At 48.5% G+C, this 21,236-nt stretch overlaps 1 protein-coding gene across 1 annotated transcript in view; it reads right to left on the reverse strand.

The window, feature by feature from the left end:
- The window catches only part of LOC119394889 (putative nuclease HARBI1), a 144,568-nt gene extending 123,972 nt beyond the window's left edge, over positions 1–20,596 (reverse strand). Inside the window, exons 1-4 of the mRNA XM_049416008.1 lie at positions 20,591–20,596; positions 18,912–19,172; positions 18,048–18,183; positions 17,425–17,622 (exon numbers count right to left, since the gene is read on the reverse strand). Of these exons, the coding sequence (XP_049271965.1) occupies positions 17,425–17,622; positions 18,048–18,183; positions 18,912–19,172; positions 20,591–20,596 (601 nt within the window). The remainder of the gene's footprint in view (positions 1–17,424; positions 17,623–18,047; positions 18,184–18,911; positions 19,173–20,590) is intronic.
- Between the last annotated feature and the right edge of the window lie 640 nt (positions 20,597–21,236).

Genomic DNA, 21,236 nt, shown 5'->3' on the forward strand with positions numbered 1-21,236 from the left:
AGCAAAACGAAAGAACGCCAGATGTTTCTAAAGCAAAACGAAAAGACGCCAGCTGCTTAACGAAAGACGCCAGATGTTTTCTAAAGCAATGGTTTTCTAAACAATGAAAATTCACAGCGTACATGTAAAATTAAAGTGAGCTGCAAGTCGTCATAAGTCATCGAACCTTTAGTATAAACGCGCCCGATCTCACGTCGGTGATGATGTACTGGGCAGAATTCACGGTTTACCGATGAACCTCCGCAGCTTCGCCCACTCACCATCATTCACTCCGTGGATATGCTGTGATTTTTTATGCTTTTGCGATTGTTGAAGGTATTAAGTTCTCCGAACTTTGAATATTTACATTTTGATTTAGGCGCGCGAGTCAGCGAAGCAGCTGCCACAAAGTATTGTCACGTATGTCGAAGAAACACGTTGACAGATGTAATATTGCGTGGCAAAAGAGTTGAATCGTAAAAGGCGCAACACCACGTGAACTGCGCAAGGAGTGGTTGGTTCAAATCTTCCAACCCATTACAAAGGGTTCAGCAATAATTTGTCACCATCCTCATCATCATTCACCACGGCAGCAACAAAGTGTACAGCTACGCAGGTGCTCATACTGTCTTGGGACCACGTAGTGGGTGCTTAGCAACATCGCAATTGCCCCGCGGGAACCTCGCAACCGTACTTGCATGCGCCCTAATAGAGTTTACGGTGGCATCTATGAAGGCTGCTTCGCCAGCTTACGCTGTGACCGTGCTGCGTGTTCCGTGCATGCCTAGCGTATTTTTTTAAGGCGAAAGCCTTAAGTGCCTCATCAAACGCGAAATTTGACCGTCGGCGTCCCGCGGCGTCGCGGACGAGTGAAGCAAAAAATAATTATCACGTGAGGACGTCACCTTGGGACGTCACAGATCGCCAAAATTTGTGGTGTCATCATGACGTCACTGTGACGTAACGTCACATGCTGACGTCATCACATGACATCGTAATTTGGCCAATGGTGATCCGATCACGGAGGCAATGCAAAACCCGGTGAGTGCCCCCGATCTTGGAGGCAGTGCAAAACTACGTTAGGTGCAGAAAGCTTTCCAAAGGTGGTGGGGGCAGGATCAATACATCGACTGAGAAGAAAAAGAAAATGGCTTTCGCCTTCGAGTCGTCTCAGGTGAACGCGTAAGGGAACTTTGAGTTTTTCTTTAAGATAGGAGCTGTTGAACCCGGCCGTAATCTGTCCGACGTGGACAAAAAACTAGGCGCTGGGACGCCGTCACCGCGCGTTGCCTATGGTCGGATACAACTTAAGAAATCCGGAGAGGTCCCGCCTAGACGACCGAAGCGCGGTAGCAGGTCGTCTGCGCTACTAAAGAAATAGTCTCGCTCATGCACTCGGCAATGTTCTCCGAAGCGGGGTCCCCGGCCTTCCGGCGCATGACGTCAGTCCGGAGCTGCGTGCCCATTGCTGCAGGCTTGTATGCATCCGCCTTTGAGGAGGAAATGCCGCAGTCTTCTAAAGTTGTATCCGACTATCGCAATCGGAGGCACAGCTGTGCGCCTGCTTCGCTAGCCCATACGCAGCTCCAGCACCAGTAGCACCAGCCCGCCAGGACCTGGACAGTGCGCACAACCACTCGGTCGCGCCAGACGTGACGTGACGTTCCAATTGCGCATGCGCTCCTTCGTCCCGTTTAAAGCCGGCGCGTGGCGGCGGCGCGCCAGACGCAGACATGGGGAGACCGAAACAGCTCCGCCCTGCCGATGAAGAAGCTGTTTACCGGGAATCGCGGCGCGCTGTCATCGAGACTGCTGGGCTCAAATCGTTTAATGTAGTTCACCACTTAGTACGGCCGAAACGGCGACAGGCTACTGTCCTGGACTCGACTGGAACTTGTCATCACTTGACATTACTTCGTATAACTTAGCATCCGTTTGCATCATTTTGTATAACTTGGCATCACTTCGTATGGCCAGACCAGCCAGGAACCGATCAGCTTTACTGTGCTAGCCTTGCACCACTAGTGCCAGCTACGCCCGGCTTTTTTCTACTTCTTTTGAGATTGTTAAAAGCATTATTTTCACCGGATTTGCTTTATTTACCTTTTCATTTAGGCGTGCATGTCAGCGAAGCAGCTTCAACAAATAATTACTTAAGTACTTCATAATCGCACAAGAGTTACCAGCAGAACACTCATAGTCGTCAGTGGAGGTGGACAATAAAAATAAAGATTATTATACTGATACGTATTTCATAACGCTCCTGCTCCGCTGAAATTGGTGCTCTCATTCGCGTGACAAGTCACTTTCTGGTGACTGGTGTAATTTATCTGCGCGTATTTTCGTGGGCAATGACGCTTGACTTATGCACTAAGACAGGTGGAAACACTGTAACCCTTCTGGGAGACCGGCCTTCACTCAACCTGCGTTCTTTCAAAATGACAATCCTGATCGTCTCAACACAATAGGTACAAAAAAGGAAGATAGAGCAAGGAGCAAAAAGAAACTATAACCAAGAAGGCAAAAGACGACGCCACTCTCAATTTAAGCAGGGCGCTGGCAGCGCCTCGCGCACTGGGCGCGCAACCGCTAACCATTAACCCTTTCCACGATAACGCTACATTTCTCCAAGCACCGCTCCACTCACACGTGAGATGGGGGAAAGAGGCGCTCGAGTAAAATAACGAGATGGGCATCGAAGAGCAAGTTTGAGTGTCAACACGCCTGCGCTCGAGTCACACACGTTATCACGCCTCTTCCCTCAGCGCCCTCACCCACTCACACTCACACAAGGAAAAAAAGAAACCTCGAGGCAGCAGGAAATCCGAGCACCGTCCTCATCATTCCCCACGCTTAGTCGAGCGGGAGGATTGTTAAAGAAAAAAGTACTTGGTCCAGTGAACGCTCTTTTCGAGGGACAAAAAAAAAAAAAGGAAAGATAACAAATTAAGTCATTAAAGCGTTTGACCCGGGAATAAAAAGAGGGAGCGGGGATGAGGAGGTGTAATATGATGTGATAAGCCTATCAAACCTGCTGGCCCGGATATGGGACAAACGGGAGAGGAGAATAAAAAGGTGTCGCTACTATGAAATGCAGGGCGTCCCACGCTGACGGGAGTCGCCAAGCGGTGGGCCAAGAAAGGAGGTGTGGTGGTGCAGGAGGGGGGTGTACACACAGACGTCAAGAAGACAAGCCCCGATGCTGCAGCGCGCCGCGTCCCCCCTCTCTCACTTACAAGCACATTTCCAAACACTCCGACGTGCATCGAATCTCGCGCCTCCTCTTCCTCTCGAGCCTCTTCCATCACGCTGGGCGCTGCGCACTCCCTCCTTCCTCTTTAGCGCACGCGCCAAGTGACACGCGCCATCCACTTTCGCGGAATCTGGTCCTCCCTGCCAGCGGGCGGTGGAAAGGGGAGGTGTATATTCCTCGTCCCCCCCCCCCCCCCCATATACAGCGATGATGCTGCAACCCGCGTTTTCTTGCTTCCCCGGTTCTTCCTCCAAGAAGCAATCGCGGAAAGCAAGCAAGCGGGCGCGCACCAGGCGACGACGACGACGTCGCGCACCGCACACAGCGACGCGAACGCCCCGAGCAAAGCAGCGTGGAGAGGAGGAAGGCTGCAGAGTCCGTCACACCGCGCGAGGCATTGCGTGGAAAAGAGCGAGGAGGAAACGGGCGTTCGCTCGAGTGAACTGGCACGCGATCAAAATAAGATGGAACGGGCGATAGTTTGGTGGGCGCCCCGGGAAGGCAGCTTCAAGACGCGCCTCGCCATCGCCGCCGCTCGTCTTCGGGCGAGGACGAAAGCCGGGGGAGGGAAGGGCGCGCGGGAGTGAGGGAGGAAGGGTCTCGGCCACCGGTTCGTGGTCCCAATCTAATTACGTGGTTCTCGCGCGACGCGACGCCCGGGCAGCAGCACGACGCGCGCCTCGCTTCGTTCGCACCCTCCCCGGACAGCGTCGCGCTTCGCTCGCTCGTCGCCGGCTCGGCTGCGTCCGAAGCAACAACTCGAAATGTTGGACCGACGAGTGGGAAAAAGAATTATAAGCAAACACGGACGGGTGGGTGGGGAGGAGGCCAAGGCGAAACCCAAATTGGATTCATAAGCGCTATTTCGCCGCGCTAGCGTTCCGCGAGCTGCTTCGGGGAAAGCGGTGGTGTCCGCGGTAGTTTTGGGGAACTGCGCACTCGCGCCTAGCGCGCGCAGCAGACCGACGATGTCGTCGTTGTCGAATAGCCGCAGGCGCTGGAAGCGACGGGGTTCAGAGGGGCAGGAAAAAAAGAAACGTTCTTCTTGAAGCGACGACGCGGCGGTATGGACGCTTGGCGTCCTGTGTTGCACGATGCTGAGAAGTAGGAGAGAAATACCCAAAAAATAAAGAAAGACACGAGCGCGTCCGTTGCGAAAAACCAGTGGCACGCGCGCGTGGTATGCGCGCATCTCCGGCCTTTTTATTCGATTGCACTTCTTGCTGTTGTGCGCGAGCGAATGCACGACGCGTCCTCTAATGGGAACGCGCCCTTTGGTCCCTATACGTCTTCTCGTTCTCCTTCGCAACCGAAGTAAGAGGGATATTTTATTTATTTTTCTTGACGTTCGTGGTCTGCCGGGGTTGAGGTTTTATTGCTTTTGAAGTCGAGCACCATAATATGCGTGACACTACGAAATCATTTTAGTCGCGCAGAATCGATTTACTAAGTTGCTTCCTTTGGCGCATACATAGACCTGCTGCGTTGGAGAAGCGCACCTACGCTCCATTTGCCGTTCACGCCAACCTCGGCATTTTGTGGCAGCTTTCTCGCTTCCCTGGCATAATCGTAACGTGCAAATGTTTGTATGCAGAAGTGGCCATCGTGGTCAAAGTACCTTGCTTAAAGGGGCACTAAAGAGAAACAATGAATCCGTCTAGTTGGATAAATTGCACTTTGAGAACTATAATGTCGTCAATTTCACCATCATAGGTGTCTTAATAAAGAAGAAAATGAAGTATAAAGATTCATTTTTAAATTTCGCGCCAAAATCTCCATGCGTGACGTCACGTATTTAAAAGTGTATTTATCGTATTTTTGCGCCTTTGGCTCAACAAAATTTCCACAAACTAGGTATGTTAACTCTATGGCCCCTCAGAGGACAGTGTACTTAATTTTTACCGCTTAGGAACTACGTAGGCCCTATAGGCGCCGTCAAAATATGTGACGTCAGGGCGAATGGTGCGGAAACTTCAAGGTGGCGTCGCCACCCGCGTCGTCTTTTTGTGTGATTTCTCGCTAACTAAGCGTCTTTTGTTTTTGGTATCGTGAAAGAGTAGTTTACTAATACGAGAAAAATTGTTTTGCTCTTTAGTGTCCGTTTAAGACAAACGCACTACTGCTAAGGGCGAAAAATGAGATACACGCTTTTGCCAGCAGCCATGTATATTAGTACTGGAGAAGGGGCACCTAATACATATTTTTCTATTTAATGATTTTGATAAGATGACAGTCACAACTTGAGGGCTCCTGCGATATTCCTTCTAATAGAGTCGTCTGGAGATGTCCTTTGTATGTGCGAATGTCAAAATTAGCATATTGGTGCGTGGCCTCCGCGATCAGTTTTGGCAGCGCGCAATGGCACACGGCGGTATCTAATCGCGGAGGCCACGAGTGGTGGATTACATAGAGTTTCCTACAATACTTACTAGAGGAAACTCTGGCGCTAGTGTCTATGGGAGCTGCAACGCATGACGCTTCAGCCAGCATGGGAATGATGGGTAGTACACAAATTTGTCTAAACTTCGTTCTTTCGGCTCCGTTTGGCTGCGCGTCACCTGCATCCGCTTTGTCGCAAAACAATGTTCAGCAAAAGTCAGCAGTTCCACTTCACCACTTTAACTTTTTTAGGCTCACCAAATCAAACCTGGTCACCAAGTTCACGACGGTCTATTCTTTTATCCGAAACGAACGCCAAAACACAGCAATAAACAAAGCCACAGGTACGTTTGAAGCCGCAAGCACGAAGACTAGGCAAATTTTTGTGTACTACCCATCATTCCCACGGTAGCTGAACGATCGCAGCGCCAGAGTCCCCTCCAGTTAATTTTAGGAAACTCTATGGTGGATTATGAACCACTGCGAGCTCGAGACGCCGCTAGGATTGCCGCTTGAGTAAGTGAAATAACGCAGCACGAAAATGGCGTCGCCTGCGATAGCGTAAGTACGCAATAACGGAGCGCGCCAGCAGTAGGTTATGTACGCGGTCGGCGCAGGAACTTTCGAACCGGTGATAGAGTACTCTCTACGGGTGAGCTCGTGTCGTCGTCGTGGTTCTAATTATGCCAGCTGGAAGACCAAGTAAGCGATGGTGACAGCGAACGGAAATACAGCTGCATACTTATTTGGTGCATGTCAATGCGGGAAAATGCAATGAACCCGCACTCGTACAGGAACCCTTCTATCCTGCGCTTACGTTACTATCTCTTCTGTCATGTATACATATCTGCCATGCATGCTTTCACTGCGACAGCAGTGACGTAAAAACTACATTTATTAAAGGGGTTCGTTGCGTTCCATCATCTTTTGATACGCTGCCAACGTCGCCATCACCACCTTCATCAGGCCATCGTCGTTTTAAGGCGAAAGCCTTAGATGCATCATCAAACGCGAGAAGTGACGAACGGCGGAGTCTGCGCCAACACGAAGTGAATCAAAATATCATAATGCGATGGCGTCACTATGCGACGCCATCGTGACTTCGACGGTCGGCAAAGTTTGTGACGTCATTCCGAAATCATCATGATGTCATCATGACGTCACCCATGATTACGTCATCCCGTGGCATCACCGCTTGGGCAAAGGAGCGCCGATCCCGGAGGCACTGCTTTTGGGGTGGTGGCGGGATCAATACAATGGATTGAGAAGAAAAATAAGATGAAGAGGATGGCTTTCGCCTTCGAGTCGTGTTAGGCGAATTCATACGGGAACGTGCAACCTTCTTGCCCGTTTCTCATCGACACAGCTTCGCCATAGACAAAAAAAAGGGAGAAAACAGGCAAACAAACTCTGCTTGTCATCCTCGCCTGAGGCATCTAAATTATGTCCTTGTGGTGCAAGAGTCGCTAATTACGGCCTTGCCACATATGCTTCTATCTCTCGCTCGTCTATTTGATTGTTAGGTGTCCTTTCGCTTCAAAGATGCGTATCATGTGCTATCCTACTTGCGTCAAAGTGAAGATTTCTTCGCTACCCACGCTTTCCAAGTGCAGCTGTCTTAGGGAGCTTGGAACCACCAAGTAGCTGCAAGGATATATAGGCAAATGCGAGTGCAGACAACCCCAATACCCTTGTCGAGGACAGATGCTGCAAAGGGTCTACGCTCGTTCGCTGACACCATGACGCAAACTTGGTTGAGTGACCCCAGTGTCTGGAACCGTCGCCTGCATGAACTAGACCCATCGAGGAAGCTCCAAGTTCCATCGCACCTCTCCCGCCGTGATGCAACTTTACTGTGCCGCCTGTGGTTAGGAGTAGCTTTCACGAAGGCGTACTCTTTTCGCATAGGAATGGCAGACACCTCAAAATGTGACTCGTGCAATAGCAACGAAACGATAGAACATCTACTGTGTTTCTGTGGACGTTTTGTGAACGAACGAAACGTTCTGCGCGATGCGCTGAACAAGTTAGACGACAGACCGTTTTCCGAAGAGAAGATCCTCGGATCGTGGCCCTACGCATCGCAGGCCAGCAAAGCGACGCGAGCATTACTGCTGTTTTTAAAATCGACCGGCTTAAACGACCGCTTGTAGGCATTCAATGGACAGGTGCATATGTACCCTGACAGTGCCTTCTTCCCTCTTCTTTCTTTCTTTTAATCCCTTCATCCCTTCCCCCCAGCGTAGGGTAGCAAACCGGACGCGCGTCTGGTTAACCTCCCTGCCTTTCCTTCATTTCCTTCCTCCTCCTACACCTTGATGACGCTTCTCGAGAACGCCGGAGTGCGTGCCGCACGGTGCTATCAGCGACGCTTACGGACGCCAACACGAGGCTCGGTATGTGCGCAGTACGTTAGCGGCGTGGTTATTTTGCTATCACGCACATCGCGTCATCGGTGAGCGCCTCCGACTATGGCGCTCTCAGACAACACCGCATAAACTAGGTCCTGTTGACTCAAATGACGTGGTGCGCGCGAGGGAGAAATTGCCTCGCCGCTTACAAACTGAGCATGTGTGAAGCCTCGCGTTTGTAAAGTTTCGTGTAGTACATGCATACTATACGAAACTCTGAGTGCGTCTTCGAGTGCAAGCAGAAGCAAACGGGTTTTGATCATTATTCCATTATTGATGTTTAGTATCTGAAATTGAGTAGTCCTCATACATTAGCCATGGCTTCGTGGTCATGCCATCGCCATCGTGCCATCATCGATATCCTATAGTGCTCTAATCTCGTCGTCATCGTACTACTGCAGTCGCCCCGCGTTGTCCTTTGTAAGGATATGCATTACCGTGGTTTGTCCTTGGGCTCTTCTTCCGCATAAAGATCAATTTATTGCAAAAGAGCCTTAGAGAGCCCTATAGCACTGTGAGTTCGAAGACGAGAGAGTGGTTTCTTTCTCGCCTTCACTACCCTTCCTACAGGCGTTCCTCCTCGCCACTTATTTCTTCAGAAAACGCGCGGAAAATGTCAGCACTAGTTGGTGAGCCTGTCGGGATTTCGCGCTTTCCGGCTACACGCTGTTACCTCCGCTTGTGCAGTCGAAAACGCACAAAATGAAGTGAAACCAGTTGATCGCGCACGATAGTCATGCGAGACAAGGCAGGATGGGCTTATGACTCTATGGCAAATCAGTGTTCGAGACAATTCACCACTGATATTCCTCGCATATGCACCAATCGAAAGCTTATTTCCTCATGACGTCACGTGAAGAGACTGATGGCGTCACGAATCGTGCCGGAAAGACGAGAAACGCGAGGAGAGAATAACGCGCTCGTTCTTCGTCGTATTTTCAGACGTTGTTTAGGGGCCCTTTAACTTGAGCTAAACACTTTAATTCTAACACCGCAGCTTCTTCCGTATACGCGATTACAGGCGCCGCCGTGTAAACAGAACTCGCGTAGGCGCGGCCTTACGCATCAACACTCTCAAGAAATGCAGGCCTGGGTTTAAGTGCGGCCTGCATCCACAGGCGCACGGCTCTCGAGGGAAGTGCCTGCCACAAGAAACGACGATGCCTGCGAGCCACGGTGGCGCGCTGAGTGATGGATGGAATCTCGGGAAATGGGGCGCCGGGGGTCCAGCAGGAAGCGCGGCAACAGGTGCGTCGGCATTGACGTATAAGTGGCAAGCGACGCATGCACCGAGCTATATACTGCCGGAAACTTGTTAGATGGATTTCTCTCTCTCTCTCTTTCTTTCTCACTCCCTTCTAACTGTAATCGAAACTTTCGTCTTCTACGAGAAGATGGTAGTATTGCTTGGCGGCGCATCTCTGAAATTTCTAGATGATTATACACGATTTGATTTTTCATTCGACACATGGGGGCCGCCTTCTTGAGCTGTTGAACGAATCTTCTCCTACTTTTGTATGTCGTGACGTGCAATTAACAAGTTAATGAAACGTGGAATGCAGCAGTCCAATCAGCGATTTTCATGCGCATGCGTCTACCGTAGCACTGTACGTTTAGTTTATTTATTTTTATTTTATTTACAGAATACTGCGGTCCAAAGACCAAGCAGGGGGGCATAATAAAAAGTAATTCACAATGTAGCTTCAGTAAAACGAAAGTTCAAGCAAAAAACATGTTAAGGCAGTAGAACACACGATAACAATTGAACAAACTAAAATGGCAGCAAGTAAATGCAAAGCGCAACTAGAAAATGCAAATCAAATACAACGTGAAACAGCCTGAGAGCTTGAGTTGTACAGTTAAAAACAGGAAGATACATAGTTATCAAAGCCAGGATTTTCATTATCACAAAATGCTTCACAAGGCAACGTAGTTGTTAAAGATACGAAACGGCAAAGTTAACAGCCCAGTATGGCGGCACAGAAACCGGTCCATAAAATAGCCTATAGGTTACAGCTCCAAGCTGATGAAATGGCATTCACGGGATTCGAATTTTCAACCTTGGCATGACGGCGCGTGCGCTTTCATGCATCTGTTATTTTTATTATTGCGTGAAGAAAGCGCTCTAATCCGGAAAGAAATAATTTGGATGATTAACAATGAATATGGAGGCGCAGTGTAGTCCTATTCGGCTTCTGAAGAGCAGAGCCAGTTACGTCACCTACATAAAATTAACAACTCGATACCACGATTAACATTAAAGAAATAAAAACGAGACACCATACATTCCAGCTAGCGCCAACACTTGCAGAAATATTATGTGATCATAGGAATGATGACCTAAGAAAAGTTCGCCTAACACTTGTCACGCCGGTATAAATTTTCTCGTGTGGCTTGTTGTTCTTGTTCAGTTGTGTAAAGTTCCGTCGTTGTTTTTTTTTCGTGCTTTGCTGCGCCAACGTATCGCATGCAGCAGCGTTTAGTTATAACGCTGTCCGGAATTTCAAGCCTAAATTAATCCGGACTGCGGTGTTTTCAGTCTATTGTAGCAAGTGCACATTGCCCGCACAGTGCCTGCACATTGCCATTCCTGTTTTTGTGAGGCGAGGTTTTCAAGCGTTTCTGTTCTTGCCAAAAGCCCAGATGCTCTGGCCCGGGAATTAATGGAAGCTTTTTGGGTAAAGAAAGGTGACTTGTGTTAAGTGACACATCAGTGGTATTGCGCATGTCTGAGTTCCAATTTTGCTCGTCGTTGCTTCATTAGATATGCCTTTCTATTGACCTCGTGTTTTTTTATGTGTAGTGACTAGGTGATGCAGTGCGGTGTGCGCATATGTGGTGTGGCATGTATATTAACGCGATAGCGTTAAAGAGCTCGTATCGCAGAAATTCCGCCGTCGGCGTCGGCACCGTTGGTTGTGAGCGAAAAATCATCATCTTGTCCGTGACCGAAAAATCGAAAAAGCTGCAAATAAAATAAATAATAAAAATGTTGGGTCCGAGTGAGAATCGAACCCAGGCCGTCTGCGTGGCAAGCAGGTGTTCTACCACACAGCCACGCCTCTGCTTAGAGCTACGCTGAAAGTAACTTTGATGCTTCCCAAAAATACGCGTCCTTTATACAGGTGTCACAGTACGAGATGTAATATGGCAGTAATATTGCGTGGTACAAGCGTACATTACCATCGGGCGTCACACCACGTCAATATCATAACGACTTGGCGGTTTAAAGACAATCACCCATTACAAAAGGCACACACATTACTGCGCGTATTCCCTTAAGACCACGTAGTGGGTGCATCGCAGCTTCGAAAAAGGTTCTCGCGCATAATTGCTCCTGGTTTAAAGCATGCTACCCATTACATAAGGCACACACCTTATTGCGCGCATTCTGTTAAACGCTCGTAGTGTTCGAAGTGCACACTAGGGGCAGGATATTGCTATCGCGTTCAACTCTTAAAGGCGAAGCTTAAGCGTCTCCCAATTTTTTCTGCGTTTCTTCTGAGAATAAATCAGTTGCAAGTGACGCTTCCTTCCCTGGGGGGCGATCGGAGATCTCTGTTCGTTCGCGTTCGTTCTGCGGTGCCTACGTCACAAAAAAGAGAGGAGGCGCAGCTAGCGCAGCTCTCCCGCCGAGAACCGCCGAGAGGAAGAGGACAGCCAATCGTGAAGCGGAGAGCTTTCCGGAAGTAGACGCGCATCCTGTGACGTCTGCACGGGGACCGTGAAGCGTTTCTCGCCTTTTAATAAATATAACTACTTTACAGAAAATTATTGTTTTTGCTTCTCAAGCTCAAACACTCTTTCAAACGGCAACAGCTTTGAGTAATGATTAGGGGTGTGCGAATATTCGAAAGTTTCGAATATTCGTCGAATATTACATTCGAAATATTCGTATTCGATTCGAAAATCATGTATTCGAAAAGTTTCGAATATTTGATAACTTCGAATATTCGAAAAATTCGAATACGCGATTCGATTATCATGCATAAAATAACTCGTCTTCCACATTTCTGCTGCGTTCGTATAGCTAAAAACGTTGCCGAGAGGAGCGATACACATCGTAAGTACACGGAGGCACAGAGGAGGAGGAGGAGGAAGGAAATGAAGAAAAGGCAGGGAGGTTAACCAGACGCGCGTCCGGTTTGCTACCCTACGCTGGGGGGAAGGGATGAAGGGAATAAAAGAAAGAAAGAAGAGGGAAGAAGGCACTGTCAGGGTACATATGCACCTGTCCATTGAATGCCCACAAGCGGTCGTTTAAGCCGGTCGATTTTAAAAACAGCAGTAATGCTCGCGTCGCTTTGCTGGCCTGCGATGCGTAGGGCCACGATCCGAGGATCTTCTCTTCGGAAAACGGTCTGTCGTCTAACTTATTCAGCGGATCGCGCAGAACGTTTCGTTCGTTCACAAAACGTCCACAGAAACACACGATATCTGCCTGCGACGAGCGCCCCAATACGTATGATTTATTGCTGGTGCATCTCCGACGTGCAGCGCTGTTGGCGATCATGTAACCGTACATTTTCAATATCATGCGGCCGTAACGTGCCGCACTACCACTCATTCACTATTCGGGACCACTTCTGAAGAAATACAGTGACCCATGTGACTGGTGGCGGACTGTAGGCACCTTCAGATACCCCAGTCTGGCAAAGCTTTGCCCCATGTACCTCCCTATACCAGCCACTTCTGTTCAAAGCGAGCGTGCCTTTTCAGTGGCAGAGGGGGTTGTCTCTGTTAGAAGGGAGCGCCTGCTGCCTGATCATGTGGAGCAACTCATATTTCTTCGTGATAACATCTAGTCATTACTTTCATTGTGCCATGATAGTTGCTTGTGTTGTGATGTGCATTGTGCTAGCCTGGACATTGTGTTCTGGAGATAGCAGTGTATGTTATGTTGACAGTCAGGCTGTTAATGCTTTTTTTTTTTCAAATAGCTACATGTTAAATAAAATATTGTTACTGTGGAGGCATTTTTCCTTTGATATTCGATATTCGATTCGATATTCGAAGGTGGATATTCGTATTCGATTCGTATTCGAAAAATCTGATATTCGCACACCCCTAGTAATGATATTTAATAATGTTAGTTTTTTTTTGACGTCGTCGCTAGATGGTGTCGCGCACGCGAAAAAAAAAAAGAGAAAAGTAGCGGCTGACGCAGTCACGCAGTTTCAAAATGTCGTCCCATCGCAACGTCTGCGTTGGTTCTCGGGTGTCGGATCGTCAAAATATAACTACACTGTAGTCAAAAGGAGCTTCTGCTGGCTTTTGTGAAAGAGCACCCACAGATCGCGATGCTGTCGTGCCCGCTGGAGCCGTCGTTCACGAGGGAGGACCGGGACGACATGTGGCAGGAGCTGGTAGCGCTTTTGAACGAAGTCCCTGCGCGTAACACCACAGCCTTGCCAAACTCCGAGAGAAGCAGAGGTGAGTGCGAGCACAATTGTATTGTGGTCGGTCATCTTACACGTCCCGCTTGTGCTTTACAGCGGCACCGGAGGCGGCCAGATTACGGGTTACCGCGGCCGCGTCGTGCTTGACAGGTACCGCGCGGGTCGACAGTACGCGAGGCCCAGAGTTCGGGTGATCTGAATCGGTAAGCACTGTCTTAGAATATCATTGTTACTTGCATGCTGCGAACTAGTGTGCCCATTTGCTTCGAGCCATTACGCGCTGTCAGTTTTACTTTTTCAAACAATAGCGAGTTTTAGTATAGCGGGAAACGCTTACGTTAGCGTTAGCGTGCGTCTCAACGCTAACGCTAAAACGGAACGCGCTGCGTGCCAACTGGTGGTCTTTTAGTAGAGCGGAAGGCATTCCCGCTAACGCTAACGCGAGCACATACGGCGCCATCTAGACATAAAAACACTAAATGCACCGTCGAATCCACAAAAGCGCCACCAAGTCGAGCTGATCCAAAGTCACCACTGTTGCGTCTCCATGTCGCGTTTGCAGAAGTGTTGAGTTCTGACACTGGTTTCTGTCGACATGCCGCGTTCGAGAATTCTTCAAGGCCCCTATTACCTGGCCTTTTTTAAGCTGGGACGCATCACGCGTCACATTCATGCACTGCCGCGAAAGGCATGAAGGGAAGCGACGCCTGACATGTATCTGCTTGACTTGTGGCCGTATCTTGGAAAGAGGCGACTAAAGACAGCGTCGCCATCTCTGCGCTGCTACAGAAAACGTGAGCGAACCTTGCGAACAAATCTTGCTAAGCCTTCTGCAGCGCAAATCCACTTTGTATCTCAAAAACGGAGCCATTTTATCGGCGGTACACGGTTGGCGAAGCCTCATTACTCAAATCTAAATGAAATACGAACATTATTAGGGAATGAATAAGTTTAATAATGCAGGACGACGGCTACAAAGATTCGAAGTGGACGGCTCTCGCTTCAACAGGCACCGCCATCTTGCCCTACGTACGGGATCTCTTGCGTGCGTTAGCGTTGAACGCTATATTCCAGAAATAGCGTTCGTACGTAAGAGCTCGGGCTACGTTTACGTTCTGCTCATGCGCAGTTAGGAGCACGCAACGCTAACGCTAACGCTAAATCCTTGCGTTTGCTGTTATCCGCTATACTAAAACTCGCTAATATCGAGTGAATCACCCGGCCGCCGCGTTGGCTGAGGTGCTAACACGTTGCGCCGCTCAGAACAGAAAGCAAAACAGCCACATTTGCGGTGATGACGAAAGAACAGCCGCGAACTATATTTCGAAGCGCATTAGAGCACCCTACGTGTTCCAACCCATTTCTCAGACCCTCGAGTCGAGTGAGGTGCGTAGCCAGTAGGCTTGCCTCCCTCCACCCCTCTCTCCGAAGTCTGTCTGTCATAGCATGCCGCTGTTGAAACATTCTAAAAAAACATTGCTATTGTCCACTTCCACTCCATACTTCTTATTGCACTCAGAGTGTCAATCAAGAAACTTCTTACTATAACAGGTGAGCCCTGCTCCAGCTGCTGATGGTGTGGCTGAAGAGGATGTGGCCCAGGATCATCCCCGTGCCCCAACACGTAAGTTTCACTGATGTTTTTGATTAACTGTAGATGGTGTTACATGCTCACAGGTGATGCTCATGCGTGCAGGCATATGTTTGTGAAGAGATGACATCTGTGGGCATAAAGACAAAAAGCTGCGCAAAAAAAATTTGGCAAACGGTTGCAGGAGCTAGTTGTATGCATAACTGTCAGAAGAAATAAACAGGTGTCCTGCCTTGCAGTTATGGTTAAATGTAGCAAAAAAGTTGCATTGCAAAAATGTTCAACATCTTGAAATGTTTCCCTATTTTGTCAATTGCTTCAAAAGTGAAACTGAAAATGTGCTATTGCTAAATATACTGTTCAAAAAGCAAGCTCGTTATATAACTTCTACACATAGCCATCATACACAAATGCACATGTTTGCACCTGTGTTACACCTGCTTGCTGTATGTTTTGCATACTGCAGCAGCTAGGGTTTCGGAAGGAGATTGTGTCAGTCATCGCGTAAAGCCGGGCAAACGATTGTGTAGCCCTGAAAAGGGCTGTTTGGTTGCTTCTCATGCAGAGGTGGTTAGAGGTGTGAGATGCGTTTGATGAGATGAGCGAAAATGAATTCCGGCACCGCTTTGGTCTGTCCAAACGAAGTGCGTGGTTGTGCGGTGAACCAAGCACCATTCATGGATGCCGTTGGGTCAGTGGATTTTCAACAGAGAGGAAATTGTTGCACACACTGAATCTCTTCACGAACAGAAGCTTCCAGCGAAGAGTCGGTAGCAGGAAATTTATAGATGATAATGGCAACACATTTCTTGGTTTCCAGCTCATGCCGCAGCTGCGAGATGTGGGCAACCGGCAGGCCAAGGCGCTGGAGTTACTAGCCGCAAACACCAGGCGGCAGGGCCAGGCATCATTGGAAAGTTGCGCCAGGTTCAGCTTCTCGGTGACGTGGTCCACGAACTGCAAGGCGCTGGTACCCTCGCCCGGGCCCTCATTGCAGCGGAAGCCACCTGCACAGTGATTTGTAAAGACTAGTTGTACATATATGTAGATTTATTTTGTAGTATATGCACATAGTGCACTGTAGTGTATCTTTATGTTTATAGTGTATACGTGTAGAATATTGTGGCACACTGTACGTTTTCTATCGATTTTTACACATCCTAGAAAAAAAGAAAAGCGTTTGTGAATGGTCTAGGTTGCACAACAATTTTGAAATATTCCAAGACCAAAAAATAGTTTACGAATACGTGTTCTGTTGCTTAGAAGTGTTTAGACTACAGGATTGGGTACAAACAGAAATCAATAATAGAGGAAGACATATCAGAAACCAACAGCTTGCATTTTTTTAGCGAGTTCGATTAATACCGGTTCGACTGTGCCTTGTTTTCATGTTAATACAATGACTTTCGTGCTGCGAGACGCGTGTGTTGCTGCAGAGGAGCAGCAGGAACTTTGTAATAACTCCATTTGTATATTATAAAAGGAAGGTACTTTTATATTCTTTTCCTTGGCATTAAATTTAAGGGATATGTATTTATTTGCTTTTTATGTGCACTGCTCGTGATACTTGTAATAAAATTTCAATTCTGACACCACCCATATTGTTCACTTCATTTACAAGCACGATTCTTGTTGCACTAAAGCTACCGCATGTTGCTGTCCTGATTCAAACAGCTTTTTCAGGTTACCACTTTGGCTGTGAATGGCACAATGTGCCATTCACAGTTGAGCTCTCACTTGTGCTTAGTGTGAAGCGCCATATTTTACAACCTGGTCGAAGTATTTCATCAGCATGGCGTGTGACAAGGTGGCATAGGTCGGCAAACTCGCTCATGAGTCGACTCACTCAGATTCAGATCGAGCTGCGAGTCCAGGTGTGTAATACATTAGTGAGTTTTAGTGAGCCCGAGTCCAAGTGAATCCGCTTGAGGAAAATTTTGGTAAGTCTGAGTTCGAGTGAGCCCCAAGGGCAAAATATATTTCATGAGTGAGTCAGGGTGAGCTCTACATTTTTTGCCGACCTATGCAAGGGGGTTATTCATGGATAGGAGAACCCTGTTTCATTGATATGTGTAGCAAACATTTGAAGTGTAGTAAAAAAAAACAGCCTTTTGTTCATGCCAGTGACAAACACGATGAACAAAGACAAACACGCACCACACAATGCTGCCGAGGTCGTTGCAGGCGGCGGCGTACTCTGCGTAGGTGCTCGGCATGCAGGCCCTGTGGTCCTCGAAACAGGTTCATTACGCGGTTGCGCTGCTGCTGGCTCCCGTTGTGGTGGTGGTGGTAGGTCAGCTGCTGCTGGCAGCAGCTCAACATCGTCGGTGTCGTCATCGTGCCCTTCGAGAACAGGCTCATGTGCCGCCAACGCAATATCGTGCAGAGCTGCACAAGCAGCAATGATGGTGCCTGCTCGATCGGGGTTGTAGAGCAGGGCCCGGTAACGCTGCAAGCAGCGGAACCTGCTCTTTAGGACCCCGATGCACCTCTCCACAACATTGCGCATGGCGGTGTGGGCCTTGTTGCAGTCGCTCTCAGGGGTGCCACTAGCTGGTCGTCCGGGCACTGGTGTCAGGAGCCACGGTTCTAATGGATAGCCAGAGTCTCCTGCACAAGAAGCATGGCAGCTGTAGTGATATTGTCACGTGGCTGTGATGTTGACAAAGGCAGCAGTCGGCATGTTCGACTAAACTTTTTCATTTTGGCGAACTTGTGCCCGAAAACTGAAAATACAACATGCAAGCCATTCGCACTGTAAGTTGATAGCGGCGTGAACAGTCCTCAGGTAATTTGACTATTGGTGGAACGCGTGGTCTTTTATAAAGCAGTCATCGAAACTTTCAGTGCTATCGCTGGTGCTCGCATAAGCTCTCGAATGAACTTGACTATTCGCGTCCTGCGTGTGATCATAACATAATGAAGCTTTCTAGACATTGTGACGTTTCTGTGGCTGAAACTTAAATATATCAAAATAAGGCAATAAGCATGCGTGGAATTATCGTCTTGAATTTGCAAACACTGCCAGCACTTACCAAGCAAGCATTCACCAGGCCGCAGTTCGGCTTCCAGGTCCCGACGGAGAGGGCTCGTCCGCCACACCCACGAGTCATGGCATGACCCCGGGAAACATGGATTTACATCCAGAATCCAGAGGTCGGCATCACATGTCTGCAGAATTCAATTCAGCCAAATTTGTACCCATAAAAGACTTCGGAAAAACTCATGTTAATGTAACTACATCTGTCTGCACTCTTACCGACTATTCAAACATAGCTATCAACGAGTCGTCGACAAGGTAGGACTTATACCATAAGCTTTAACATGTGGGCTTGGGTTCGTCAAGGCAGTGTCAAAAAAGTAGTCTGCATGCTTACTGATTGGGACAACCCCGCTTCCGGCCACAGCAGGCTTTTAACCCAATTACTGTTGCATGTTTAAGCCAATGTATCACAAACTACATACAGCATTAAAAGCTCCCATCTGAAAAAGGGTAATGAAGCAATACGTATGTAATGCACAGGAATTTATCCATGACAACCAGCACGACAATGAAGAATGAGGACGCAGAAAAGGGCAGCGAATATACTACGGCACATTCTGGGAGGGCTACTCTCAACAAATCCACATCGAGAATCAAGGCTCAGTGTACACATAGCAATCGAGTAGCGGTGATTTTATGAACTGTGGAGGCCGCTGAACCACAGTGCAGCCCGCGTCGAATGCTTTCATTGCTTATCCTAACCGAGGTGCCCGGAAGGGCACCCACTCCCGTTCTGGATAGATAAAAAAATATCGCTCCCGCAAACGTTCTGTCGCAACAGTCGCAGTAAAGCGGAAAATTTAAACAATACAAATGAAACAATTCGCTACGTATACAATGCATGAATAATACTCACGATCATGGTGTTCAATGCGTAGAACCCCTTCCGCGACATGTAGTTCGCCGTGTCCGCGGGGCTCAGGCCATGGGGCTTTCGGATGGCGATGAGGGTGCCATCGACGCACCCGAGAACACCAGGAATCCGCCCGAGCCGAGCGAACGCCGCCTTTGTTCGCTCCTTCGCGTCCGTGGTCTCGGGAAAGGCCACCCACCGTTTCTGCCCGCTAACGACAGTAATGGCGTGTGCCACCTCGTGGATGGTTTCGCTGACGGACGACTGCGACAGGCCGATGAATTCCTCGCTGCCGACAGCTCGCTGGAAGCATCCGCTGGCAAAAAATCTCAGCGCAGACAACACCTTCCGCTCTGTTGAAATCCCACTGGCTCGTTGGCACCCGATGACGGGGTCGAGTTCGTCGCACAACCAACGTACCGTACGTTTCGAGAAACGAAAGCGACGCCGGAATTCACACTCGCTCATCTCTTCAAACGCATTTCGCACCTCCTACCATTCTGCATCTGCTTCGAGAAACGCCAACGTAGCAAGGAAGCACCGTTACAAGCGCCATTTTCTCAATATCAGCTGTTGCGGCAGCCGCAACCGCCGCATCACTCGGAATACATGCCGTGCGACGCCATTGTTCGCTCGAGAGAACGCGAGCGAACGGGCTCGCTCTCCGTTCACTTTTAGCAGACGACATGCTCGTTATGACGCGGCATGACGTCACCAAAAAAGAAAACATCAAGGAAAAAAAAGAAATGGCCACGCCCCTTAGAGTGGCGTGAGTTGTCCGGCTTCAGCCAATCGCGTGCGATCATCAGAACGAACGCGAACGAACGGCGCAGAACAGAGATCTCCGATCGCCCCCCTGCGCTTCTTCGTTCTTCTTGCGGCGTTTTAGGCATCTAGAATTTCCCTCGTTATGATGAACCAACTCGCCCAGCGACAAGTATACTTCTAAGTTAAAAATAAGAAGTTGGGCGTATTTTGTCTCTATACTCCTATGACGAATGTTGCGTAGCAGGTGCTTCACTGCCGAAGAGACAGTCTAGAAATTGAAACAAGAGAAGAAGAAGCATGAAACTGCATTATTTATTGACGACACTTTAGAGGCCGGAGAGGCAGGAAGCAAAATTTTCGAAGAGCTGCACGCCATAGCGTCTGCCACCGCTGGTGCATAACAAAACGAATATGAGAGACCAAACAACAGAGCATTATTTTTCTGAACGTAACAGTGAAACATAATAAACGGTTTTAAAAAAATACCAACCTTAACGTCCGCACAAGTAAAATAATACATAATATGCAGGAGCTTGCGCTGTCTCCCAAAGTATAGAAGATCAGTTTGTTTACTTTCTCACAGTGTTGAGCATAAAAACTTTGGAATACAGCCTTTTCGGCGAAACTATTGCTCCCCTGGTGAAACTATAACTTATAGTGAAACTATAAGTTATAGTTTCACCAGAGGAGCACGATGTGTTAAAAACAGAGGAATAAATGAACAAAATAGCGACGCTACACAACACGGCACGCAGATGCGCAGCTGCTACAGCGAGAACATCAAAAAGGTTCTGAGACACCGATGAAATGCGATTCGAGAATACATAGTCATGATGTGTAAGAGCTCGCTAGCCAAAGCTAAGCCTTCAGCGCGTAGTGACACTCTGAAAGAATAACTCGCCAAAGACAGTCACCTCCATTGTCACCGCCTTCTTTCCATACGAGAGGCGTGTTTTTTTTTTTTTTGTCTCGCTTAATCTTACGCAAACATCTTCGCACCGGCAAGACATCTACGCAGCCGGAATTCCAGGGAAGATGGCGGGAAGAGTTTTGTGTTTGAACGTCGCCTAGCTCCTCATGCGAAAAGGCGATGAAGTACTCGAATGCGTGGAAACAAACAAACAAGCGTAACGGGAACTAAGAAGGCACTGGAGAAAAGGAGATGTTGGAGTACGATGGTATGAAGGATCTTCGAAAAAGCGAGTTGAGTCAGCGCCCTCTAGAAAGTTATTTTCCTAGGTGGCGTTGGTTGAGTGTTGCAGTGTTGGGTGAGGAGGAAACGCGAGGAAAGAAAAATGCAGAAGCGACGCGCCGAACTGATGTCGTACACAACGTGAGAAGCATGGTGTTCTAAGCAAACAAAAACGTGTGAACGCCAACGTCGCAAACAACGCGAGAAACGCGCGGCCAAGAAAAAAAAGATGCAGAGAGACACAGGAAGCGGCCATTCGTCGAGCGAGCGCGGAGTAAACACTCGGGTTCACGTGTGAGTCGAAAAAAGAAAGAGAAATAATATGCGCCCCTCGCCTTTTCTTCCTGTAATTGAATAACGCTAGAAAC

This window comes from Rhipicephalus sanguineus, chromosome 5, assembly GCF_013339695.2.
Source record: "Rhipicephalus sanguineus isolate Rsan-2018 chromosome 5, BIME_Rsan_1.4, whole genome shotgun sequence".
NCBI classification, from domain to species: domain Eukaryota; kingdom Metazoa; phylum Arthropoda; class Arachnida; order Ixodida; family Ixodidae; genus Rhipicephalus; species Rhipicephalus sanguineus.